The sequence below is a fragment of the Pinus tabuliformis genome, chromosome 9 (genome assembly GCF_031772625.1).
Source record: "Pinus tabuliformis cultivar Carrire ecotype Pingquan chromosome 9, CPIR1, whole genome shotgun sequence".
In the NCBI taxonomy this organism is placed as follows: domain Eukaryota; kingdom Viridiplantae; phylum Streptophyta; class Pinopsida; order Pinales; family Pinaceae; genus Pinus; species Pinus tabuliformis.
Window position 1 is genome coordinate 1341263568 of NC_142307.1, and position 12018 is coordinate 1341275585.

Below are 12018 nucleotides of genomic sequence, written 5' to 3' on the forward strand. Positions count from 1 at the left end.
AGATCTCCGAACGGAGACACTCAATGCACTAAACAGTGTTGCAGACTAACTAAACAGCCAGCGTGCTTAGAAGTCGAAACGACTAGCTCAAAATGCATATAACTGAATGATCCAAAATGAGGGGGCTCCTCTCTATTTTATAGCCTCTGCCTCTCACAATCCTTACGCTCACCTCCTCCTGCATGATTTCCCTCTTGCCATGTGTTCTTCCCTCTTGCGTAGTCCCTCCATGTGTCTGCGTGGGCCCCATTTCTGTGTCCCCCCTTTGGCTCCCTTGGCTCCTCCTTAAGTGACAATGTTGTGCTACTAGGAAGTGAATTTTTATTCTTAAAGTGAGTTATGTCCCCCGTCCTCACTTTTTTTTTTTTTTTAATTTATAAATAACTATAGAAGACAAAAATTGGGCAAAATCGAATATTCCAATTAGCCATGGCTGATTAGGAATATTACACCCAACACTGCATCCGCACTGCAACTCCCTCTACATCCGTGCTGTTATCACTCCCATTTCTGCTATTGAAATGGATTCTTTACCATCCCCATCTTTTCCCTGAAGTAGTCAAACTTTGTCCTTCCAAGGGCCTTGGTGAGGATGTTCGCCACCTGTTTTCCTGTGGGAGTGTAGCTCAATTGTATAGTTCCTCGTTGGACACAGTCCCTGACAAAGTGACATCGGATATCAATATGCTTCGACCTATCATGAAACACTGGATTCTCAGAGAGCTTGATGCAACACTGATTATCACACATGATCCTGGTCGCCTCCATATTCCTTCTGAATAGGTTCACAAGCAATTTTCTAAGCCATATGGCCTCATGCGAAACTATGCTCGTCGCCATATATTCTGCCTCAGATGAGCTCAGAGCCACAGACTTCTGTTTCCTATTGCACCAGGAGGTCGTTCTTGATCCAATGTTGAAATAGTACCCAGAGGTAGTTTTTCGATCCACTGAACTTCCTGCCCAATCTGCATCAGTAAATCCACTCAAACTGATATCCTTACCTTTGGTGTACAAAAGTCCATAATCGACTGTTCCCTGTAAATACCTGAGAACGTGTTTGGCTGCTGCCCAGTGTGCCCTCTTCGGTTCCACCATGAACTGATTGAGGGTGTTGATAGCGTAGCAAATATCTGACCTTGTATTGACTAGATACATCAGGGACCCTATGAGATGCCTGTATAGGGTGGGATCAACATCCTTGTCTTCTGAAATAGTTTTAAAATTCGGCCGATTCGAAACGGAAACGGCCGAGTTGATCCGTTTCATTGCCCAGAAATGTGACTCGGTGGAGGAAACGGTTCAGTAGGCCGAGTCAGCCATGACTCGGCCAACTCGGCCGTTTCCGTATTGACTCGGCCGAGTCATAACCAGTGCCCTGTAATCCCATCAAAACAGCGATTTGACATTTTTTTAATGAAATTTTGAAGTGTTTGCTGATTGGTTTGGACTCCAATGTGTTTTATGAATTAGTTAAATGTTATTTGGAGTCCATTTCCCCCTCCCAAACCCTATTTAACACACTCAAATGCTCTCTACTATTGATATGCTATTCAAATTTCATGGTAATGTTAAATTCTTAAAGTAAAAGTGACATTCTCTTTAATCTATGAAAATGAAGATTAAAGAGAATGTCACTTTTACTTAAATTTTTAACATTACCATGAAATGACTCAGGATGTTTGAGAGTGGTTTCGGCCTCATTGGATTTCATATGGAGAAAGTAGAATTTTAGATTTCATTCAAAATCCAGCAAACTTATCAGTTTTTCAGGATTTCAGGATTGGAGGATTGCAATGTTTCCATCGAATTTGGTCATGTATTAGGGTATGGAACTCGTATTTAATCAAGAGCACCAATCCCTCTATGTACCTTGATGTTAGTGACATTGGTTGTCGAACTCCTCTGGGATTCGCTCCCAAACCAGGAGCTTCTGAAAATGTCGCTCCCGCTCCCGTTTTCGCTCTCGCTCCCCACTTTCGCTCCTGCTCCCAAGTAACACTGAGCCAGATGATGTTGGCAACTCTAGCAGTAGCCAGGGCCCAGTAGTACTGGTCACAAACTTTTGTTGTAGAGGCCATTTATAGCCTCCTTGGTTATGTGTTTTTGTTTTGATCTTTATATCATCATCGTGTATGTATTGGACAATGCACTGGGTGCCATTTTGATATAATGGATATATTCATGAGCCTACTTTGATCATATGTTGTCTTCTATTTATATTCTAATGCTGTGTGTTTGGAAACATGAATGAAAATCTTTAAAATTATGTGTTTTTATAAAAAATAAATATTTAATGTATTTTTTACAACGACCAAGTCATTGAAATCGAGCCGGCCGAGTCGATACCGAGTGGGAGTCGGAGTCGGAGTCGACCCTCGGCCGAGTCGGAGTCGGAGTCGGATATTTAAAACATTGCTTCTGATACATCAATCTTCTTCCAGTTGGTGATTATTGGTGTAGCCATGGGTCTATAATCCTCCATCCCGAATCTTTTCAAGGTTTCTGTAGCATACCTCCCTTGCCAAAGGAAGATTTCTCCCTTCTGCTGCCAAACTTCCAACCCTAGGAAGTAATGCATTCGTCCCAAATCCTTCATAGCGAATTCTGTGGCTAGATTCTTCTTGCAGTCCCCAATGAGCCTAGATGATCCTGTCAAAAAGAGATCGTCCACATACAATACTAAGATTAGTGGCTCATTCTCTACAACCAGATAGTAGAGATTCGGATCCGCGTCACTCTTGACAAATCCCATCTTCTGCAAGTAGCCATCTATTCATCCATACCATGCTCTCGGTGCCTGTTTCAGCCCATACAAGGCTTTCTTCAATCTGCATACATGAGACTTCTTCTCATGAGTCTCAAATCCCTCTGGTTGTTCAATGTATACCTCTTCTTCTATTACCCCGTTCAGAAATGCAGTTTTGACATCCATCTGATGAATCTCCCATCCCATCTGAATTGCAAGAGATATCACGGTCTTAATAGATGTATACCTGGCTACTGGGGCAAAGGTCTCCTCGTAGTCAATTCCTTCTTTTTGAGCATACCCCTTAGCCACAAACCTGGCTTTGTATTTCTCAACATTGCCGTCTGCAGCGTATTTGATCTTGTAGATCCATCTTGAACCTACCACTGATCTGTCTTGAGGCCTTGGCACCACCTCCCAGACATCATTCACCATTATGGAGTTGTACTCCTCTACCATCGCGTCTAGCCAAACCTGATGTTGAGCTGCCTCCTTGAAACTGGCAAGCTCTCCATCTTGAGCTACTAATGCCTAATATCTATCTGGCTGTTTTCGCTCCCTCTTATTGTTTCTTGGCGCACCGGTGAAGTCCTCTACATCTCGCAGAATTTGACAAAGTTCCCTGCTAGTTCTTCCTCTGCCAGCAGGTGCTTCTGTTGGCTCCTCCTCCTCATCCTGAGAATCTTCCTGACCCGAGGAAGAATTTTTTACTAGGGTTGGTTGAAGAGGCTTAACTAGCGGCTCCTCTTTCGACTGCTCCTCGGAAGGCATCTCACGAGATTTTCTGAAAGCCCTGTCCTCCATGAACCTTACATCTCGTCGAACTACTACCTTCCTGCTCTCTGGAAGATAGATTCTATATGCCTTAGCGTTCTTGTTATATCCCACCAGATATCCCTTTTCCGCAGTTTGATCCAGCTTCTTCCTCTTTTATTTGGGTATGCGGCAATATGCTAAACTCCCAAATATCCTGAAATGACTGACTTCAGGTGTCTTCCCTGTGAAAACTTTCTCTGCAGTGATCTTGCCCAACGCCTGATGAAGAGTCCTGTTCTGAACATAGACTGCTGTGTTGCATGCTTTCGCCCATAGGAATTTTGGCATATCCTGATCATACATCATGGCCTTCGCTGCTTCTACAGTAGTCCTGTTCTTTATTTCTGCTACTCCATTCTACTCCGGATTGTAGGGAGCTGTCCACTCTCTTCTGATGCCCTCCTTAGCGCAAAAATCAGTGAAGTCCTTATCGACATACTCTCCACCATTATTTGAGTGCAAAACTTTTATTTTTTCTCAGTCAGATTCTCCACCAGAGCCTTGAACTCCTTGAATCGACAGAAAACCTTGTCCTTGGTTTTCAGAAAATAAATCCAAGTTTTCCTTGAGTGGTCATCAATGAAGGTAAGGAAATACTCGGCACCACTGAGAGCTTTGACAGACATAGGTCCGTAGATATCTGAGTGTATCAATCCTAGTACACTCTTGGCCTTGTGTTTGCTCCTAGGAAATGTTGCCTTGGCATACTTTCCTAGAGCGCATCCTCTGCATACATCATCTCGTTCAGTACTCAGAACCGGAACTCCTGTTACAGTGCTCCTGAGAATTCTCAGATGTCCATGGTGCAAATGTCCCATTCTTCTGTGCCATAGTTCATTCAAGTCCTTGTCTCCATGACTGCCTATTAGTGCCATTGGTGATTCTAGTTGTAATCTATACAACCTATTACTTTTGATCCTGATCTGCACTTTCTTTTTCCAGCTCGGGTGTTTGACGTATACCTTCTCCTTGATGAAGTAGACGTCATAGCCCTTGCTTGAAGTTGCGACACGGAAAGTAAGTTCACCCCCAATCCTGGTACATGCAGCACATTTGTAGCACAGAACCGTTCTCCCGATTCTGTTTGAAAAACTATGGTACCGTTCCCTACTGGAGTACACTTTGCCTTGTTCCCCATGGTGATCTGAAAGTTCATCTTCTCTTTTCGATATTTTGAGAAACATTCCCTGATTCCCGTCATATGCCACGAGGCTCCACTATCTGTATACCACACTTCTAATGATGCAAAACTAGTCATACAAGCCACTTCTTCCAGCCTAGAAGCCAACATAGAGAAATCGAAGTCTCTTTCTCTTGTGCAATCCTCTGAAAATCTGTGCGAGTCCCCTGACGTGGATGCCTTCGCATCGTGGTCTTGAACCATAACTGATTTTCCCTTCTTGTCTCTGATTACTCGCTCTGATACCATGTGAAAATTCTATCATTGCAACAACTGATTTACTTTTCCTACTTATTCTTCATTAAGTTATTTATGAAATTCGTTCAATAAACATTAAAATAAATTATGCTGCAGATATCACACCGTAATACAGAAACAAAGACATGCACAAGAATCAACACATTGACACAGTTATTTTGGACAACAGTCCCTGGAAAACCCAATGTGGGAAAATCGGTGCAACAAGGGAGGATTTTATTATTCAACAATTCTTCAGTACAACAAGGTGCCAAATTGGCTTACCCACAGAGAGAAAAATTCTCCAGCACCTCTCCTAGTCCCAGCGTCAACTTCGCTGACCTCTGCGTGGCTCCCAGACACTCTGCGTCAGCCCCTGCTTGACTGCGTCAACCCTGGGCCTCTCTGCGTCACCCACGCAGGCCCAACTAGTGACTGCGCAGTCTCCTGCTGCCTCTGCGTCTGCCTGAAATGCCCTGCGTCTGCCTCTCCTGCCTCAGCGCTGGTCTCTAGTGGCTGATCCCGTCCTTCTGCTCTGTACTAGCTGCCTCTTGATTGCTCACCGGACCACTAGTTCCAATTCCTCAGCTAACCCCGATCTAGAAATTGAACTGACTGGTCTCCCTCAGTGTGTTCTCCAAGTGACCCTCAAGCCTCCTCTTATACTTTTCTCGTTGACAAATCAATGGCCGATATTAAGTCCCTAATCAACGGCTAAGATTAGATCTGGCTTGATCCATGACTTTTGGACCATTCTAACACAGTTTTATATTAATTCACATTAATATTTATTTTCCCTAAGTTTAGACTTAGGGACTCCATTAAAAATATTAATTATTTTAATATCTCCCAAACTGTTTAGAATCTGCTCAAACCCTTTTTGGGTATTGGAGATCTCATGTGCCTTAGCCTCTCCACCAATTTTCGTGGCTAGAGCACATCCGATGCTACCCCAAATCAATAGAGGTGTCATGGATTTTGAATCTTGCCCTCCTGAGCCAATTGTTGAAGTAGAGGGGATCATAATCATTCTTCAAGCCTTGATAATCGTCAAAGAGTCTTGCATTATAACTCTGAAGTGAAGTGTGACCGTTCCACAAATCTCAACATTAATTTCCAATGAATTAACTTCGTCATGAAGCTTGATATTAATTTCCTGCAGTGACAAAGGCTGCTCATGAAGCCTGGTATTAATATTTCCCAGTGAAATGACCTCATTATGAAGTTTGACACTAGTATATTGTAATGAAGTGGCCACATAAAAAATCTTGGATCTAACGTCCTGCACTGAAGTAACTTCATTACAATGTTTGACATCAGTATTCTGCACTGAATTAACTTCTTCATAAAGCTGAGTAATAATATCGTGCAGTGAAGCAACTTTCTTTGTACAGAGTTTCTGGAGAAACTTTTCTTCCTCACACTGTCTCCAAAAGATCATTTCTTCTTCCTTGTTAGAATCGGCCATAAGTGGAATAAAACCAACAAAAACTGTGAACTAACATAGTGTGCTCTTCAAAAAACTGCAGTGTGTCTAAGCAGGTCACATATAGTGCGAGGGAGCCATGGAGAGTGTAAAAGGAAAATGTATATTGACCCCCCTCAAAATAAAGTTAATGCACAAAGTGCCCTTTTTAAGTATAGGACTCACATTAATATTCAAGAGAGAACCTGAGAGACAGTGATATGAATGGGTACATTTGTACCCTAATATCGAATGTAATCAGTAATCTGATACGTTGCATAAAATAATCATGCTTAATGCTTGATCATCAAAATGAGGTTGGGAAACCTCATATCTATAAGTTGTAGGAGACCCTAACTTAGATAGGGGACCATTAAAGTCACCAACTAACAACTCATGGGACCATAGCTCACTCCCAATGAGGCCAAATGTCAGCTAATAGTGGTGTTCACATGGCACGAAGTCAAGGTTATCACCATAACAATAATATCCCCCCTTAAGATTGACTCGGGGAAACATAATGAACGGTGACATTATAAGATCACCTCTGAAGCCACAGGTTGGCCACTAAATGTGTCCATAAATAATGACTCAAACTAAAGGTGTCAACAAGTAATTCACTTAATGATCGACCAAGTAAATATTACATTCCAAGTTCCAACAGGTGTTGGATAATTAGGGAGGAGAAAAAGTTATTTATTTTGTTTTGTTTCTTACCAAAATTCCTCTTTAAGAATTATGATCCCCAGAGTCCAAAAGATAGTTGTTTAAATTTGGTAACAAAGACCCTTAAAATCAGAAATAATATTTTTATTTGATTTAGTCCAAGGCGCAGCAATGTAAATTTTTCCGTGCTGTTCAATGATGGGAAAGAGACTATTAAATTACAAGGAAAATGCTTTTTGTAGCTGAATTTGAAAGATTTTATCATGGCAACCCGCTATAAACTCTTTTAGGTGTGGAAGTCAAGTATCAAGACTTATCAACTATTGTTCTGCTATAGAAATTACGTGGAAAAATTCTATTATATATAGATGACTTTTATAGTCCAACAGTGATGCCCAGAGCTTTATTTGGCCATATATTTCTTGTAAAGTTCTTAAAGTTTCTGATAATTTGCTCATTTTGTTGATTTGAGGAAACTTTGGTTTTTCTGATGAAAATATTTGTACTATGGGCATACAGTACATTTACTTGGATCGATGTTTTCTGTCTAATGAACATATGATTGTTTTTCAGGGGGTTTTGCAGAAGCACTTGAGGAGGGCGTGCCATTTTATCCATTGTATAAACAGTTAGCAACTGCATTGTATAAGTCCAAGACTTGTGGAACCTTTCCAAGAAAATATGAATCTATGCCAGGAATTAATGAGAATGAAACATGGGCATTGAAGTCTGAAGAGTGGATGAAGATAATTGTTAATGGCGGATCTCATTTGACAGACGTATGATTTAGTTTCATTAGTCCTTTATGAAATTAGTGGCTATGTTTTTTGGCTCTTGAATAACACTTAGATAGTTGTTTTTTCTTCAGATGCTAGAGAGGGCAAAATTTCATATTGATGTGCAAGAACCCTTCTTTACGCAGCTCAGAAGTAACTATTCTTCCTTTTCCTAAAGGTCTTAAAGTTGAAACATTTAATTTTATAGATCTACAGAATTCTTCAGACAATACCCTGGCTTTTCCAAGGAGTTTGGTTTATGAAAGTCAAAATAAAATTCACTGCCAAAATCACACAGATGGATTTAGATTCAACAACAGTTCAAAGGTTTCAATCTTCTTCTCCCCAAGTCTGAGTCAAGGAATCAGATCTCAACACTTACTCCACTAATTTTTATGAATCTACCACCAGTCTTTTATATAGTTAAGGAACTGTTCTTGTTATCAATGATGCTGCTTCTAACTTTTCTACAAAGAAAGACAATTTGATCCTTTCTTTTTTCATTGATGAAGTCTGAATAATTTTCATTTTGAAAAATGTCTTAGTTATTAGAAAGAGACATTGACAGGTACTCATTTTCTGATGGTTCAAATGAAAATTGTGAGCATAAATATCCATATAATCAGGCTAAGCACATTAGATGATTGTCAGAAGTCAATTAATTGTCCACAAAATATCAATAATAGATGTACAAGTAGCTTACAATGTTTGGTTTAGTTAACGAGGGCTTGGATATGATTGAAAGAGGCCACTCTAACCTTGGAAGAAGCTCTTCACCTAGATGCTGCCAAAAAGATGGAAACCATATTTGTAGGAGTGGGTTCCAATGGAGGCCACTTGTAGGTCTTATGACTTGTAACAGAGTAAGTTATACATTGGCTGAGAAGCTGACCTTTAGTGCTGTAAAAGGCTGTAAATATCCTCTTTTACCACCTAACTAGCATCCAAGTGGAAAGTCCCACCACGGATGCCACTTTGGGGTAATGGATGGGAATTGTATCACTGTCATTTCAATATGATTTCCCCTTAACTTTTGGCTGGCTCTCAAGAGGTCAAGTGGGGTGTCCCTTTAATTTGCAATCTTGTATTAGGAGAGCCCAGAGTGAACCTTAATTAATGATATATCCAATGAAGATAGAGATTTCCTTCAATGATACATTTGGATTTGTTACCTGCTCAGTCGTACTTAGCAGAATAAGGAAAACTCCATGGACCAATGGAGAAGGCACTAATAAAAAATTTCAAGTTAATTTTGCCCCTTCTTCTCTCACTATTCTTCTATCTACTTTCTTCGTGCAAATTCCGTATCCCCATGGGGAAGTTGTAAACAATGTCGCTAGCATGATGAACTTATATAAAAGGCTTACACTTGGGACCTGGTTACAAAGGAAGTTGCTCTAGAGTTTGTTTTTTACTTAATTAATTGTTGCTGCTTTTTAGCGGTAAATAATTAATTGAGCTTTTTCACTCGTATCCTCCAAAGCTGGAGTGCATCTTAATAACTGGGTCTTGAGTGTGTTTTCTAAATCTAGGGTCAATGTATATTACCATGATAGGCATTATCTCGAGTCTCACGGAATTGCATTAAGTTCTAATAGGAATTTTTAATATATATATTTTGTTCGCGCAGAATGGGAATTTTTAATTAATTTGTATGTAGTAACAAATAAAAAGTGGTACTAGGAAGACTCATATGGCATGTGGGTACTTGATTTTCATGCTTAGAGTACCAACATTATCCTAGTACCCACTTTGGGGTGCAAAATATTAAATTTTCCTCAAAAAAAATCTTTTTTACTCAAAAAGTGAGGAAAAGGACGAAAAATCAGGATTAAATAAAGTGGGGATAGGCCGGAAACATGTTCTTAGTCAACGGAAGGTCTAAGGCACTTGAAGTGAAGTGACTAAGCAAAAAGAGGCAGTTTAGTGATTAGTCACAAGCCAACTAAAGAGGGCTGAGTTATGAGTCAAGTTGCTGCCAGCAAAGCAGAGATGAAGACCGAGTTCATTTTCCCACATGGAGGCCGAGTTCAGCACTTGAAGTAAGTACATGTTGCTTCATTAAATCAGGCCAAGTTAGTCTTGAGTAAGGTTGAGTGAGATGGAAACTAAGTGGGAGTTCACTCTCCCTGTGGTCTGAGTTCTCCCCCACTTGGCATACACATTTCTTGAGGAGCCTACGCTGCCCCCCTTGAAAGTTACGCAGTGCACACTTGGCAGCCCATGCAACCCTTTTTTGGCTTGTAGACGCAGATCTATGCCGACAACAAGAACACCAACCTTGCAAGGTGAAAGGTACTCTATGCTTTTTATTGATGATTAATCATTATACTAGAATGGTTTGGGTTGCATTTCTTAAAACAAATCAGAAGCACTAGATACTCTCAAAGCTTTCGAAGCCTTAGTTGAAAGTGACAACGATTTAAGAATCAAATGTTTAAGACTAGCCTAGATCCATCTTAAATCCAGATCTACCAACCGCCAAGAGGGATCAAATCTCTTGGTGTTTAAACCTCTTTTAGAGTGAAAAGAGATTTGATCCCTCTCGGCGCTTGGTAGATCCAGAGTTAAGATGTATCTAGGCTGGTCTTTCCCCCTTTAAATAGGCTATATTGCACATGCATACCATGGGTGAATATTATTGGTCAATACATTATTTTTTATTTTATTTTATTATTTTTGTTTACATAACATAACAAGATGGGACATTACAACATCTCTTCCATACTAGGCTGGAGAGTGCCTCTCGGCACAATTAGATAGAGGAGGTGAATTTACCTTAAATGATTTTAATGAATTCTGTGAGAGATATGGAATCAAGGGACAAATTTCAGTGGCAAGAACTCAACGAAATGGAGTTGTAGAAAGAAAGAACAAGTCAGTGCAAGAAACAAGAACAATGTTGTTAGAGGCTAAATTACCAGATAAGTTTTGGAGAGAAGTAGTTGCTGCAACAATCTACATCATGAACAGAGCACAACTCCAAGTTAATAGTGACAAGACACCATATGAGCTATGGAAAGGTAGGCCAACTTCAATTAAGTATTTTAGAATTTTTGGAAGCAAGTGTTACATGAATATAAATGATGATAATTTGGGAAATTTTATTTTAGAGTAGATGAGGGAATTTTCCTTTGATACTCAACAAGAAGCAAAGCTTACAAATGCTACAATAAAAGACTATGCAAAGTTGTGGAATGTATTGATGTATGATAGACGAAGTTTGGCAAGAGAAAGAAGCAGAACAAACAAATGAGAATTCATAAGATACCATCTATGTGGACTAAGAAGAGCCTACTACAAAGGAAGAACAAGAAAAAAAGAACAATATCCATACAAGACAACTTTTAAATTTGTGCAAAAACATCACCTAGAGAACCAAATTATTGGAGATGTTGATGCAAGTATGCAAACCCATAGAAGAATGAGAAATTCACCAAGAAGATCAATTTTGCCTTGTGTTAATTGGCAAATAGGGCCAAACTCCATGTGGGTGACCTTATTTATGGAAACTGATTTTTTCTTGGATTCCTCTCCCCGAGAGGTGTAGGATTGATCTAAAGATCATCCGATTCCGACATGTACTTATGGAGATATGAATTTATTTGTATTATTGACAAGTTGTCAAGGTCGGCCAGCAAGCAAATTACCCCCAGCTCAACCTCAACGTTGCATTTAAATAGAGGGTACCTCAAGTCATTTGAGGAGCACATCACTCATGATCTCTCTCTCCACTTGTTTGGGTTTGTCCTCTCTCAAGGAGGACGTGGTGGAAAGAAAGGTCAAGAGGATGCCCTAGCCGCAGTGATCTAAGGAGCCCTAGCCGTAGTCAAAGAAGAGCCCTAGCCGCAGTCAAAGAGAGTGTAGTGCCCCGCTCTAGTTGACTGACAATGATATGTCATTAACATTTATTTAGCCCTAAGGCCCACACTTTATTCTTTGGGGACCTCAGGTCGGGGATCCAAACACTTAACTCTACTATTAGTGGACGTGATGGATGTGTTTATTTCCTATTCGATATTATGATGATGATATCTTTGATGTATATGTATTATTTCTACTGATGTTATGTTGATGATATCTATGATGGACGTGCTCCTTACGTTGGCTACTTATATTAGTTCTAGTT

General features: G+C 40.2%; 1 protein-coding gene across 5 annotated transcripts in view; it reads left to right on the forward strand.

Annotated features, from left to right (window-relative positions):
* LOC149153480 (uncharacterized) overlaps positions 1-12018 on the forward strand; it is a 421588-nt gene that overhangs the window by 12982 nt on the left and 396588 nt on the right. For all 5 annotated transcript variants that reach the window (XR_016262822.1, XM_089440521.1, XM_089440522.1 and 2 more), the window contains exons 2-3: positions 7687-7892; positions 7982-8042. Coding sequence is in view for 4 of the 5 variants with exons in the window: in XM_089440521.1 (XP_089296647.1) it covers positions 7687-7892; positions 7982-8042 (267 nt within the window). In the remaining variant the exon portion in view is untranslated. The remainder of the gene's footprint in view (positions 1-7686; positions 7893-7981; positions 8043-12018) is intronic.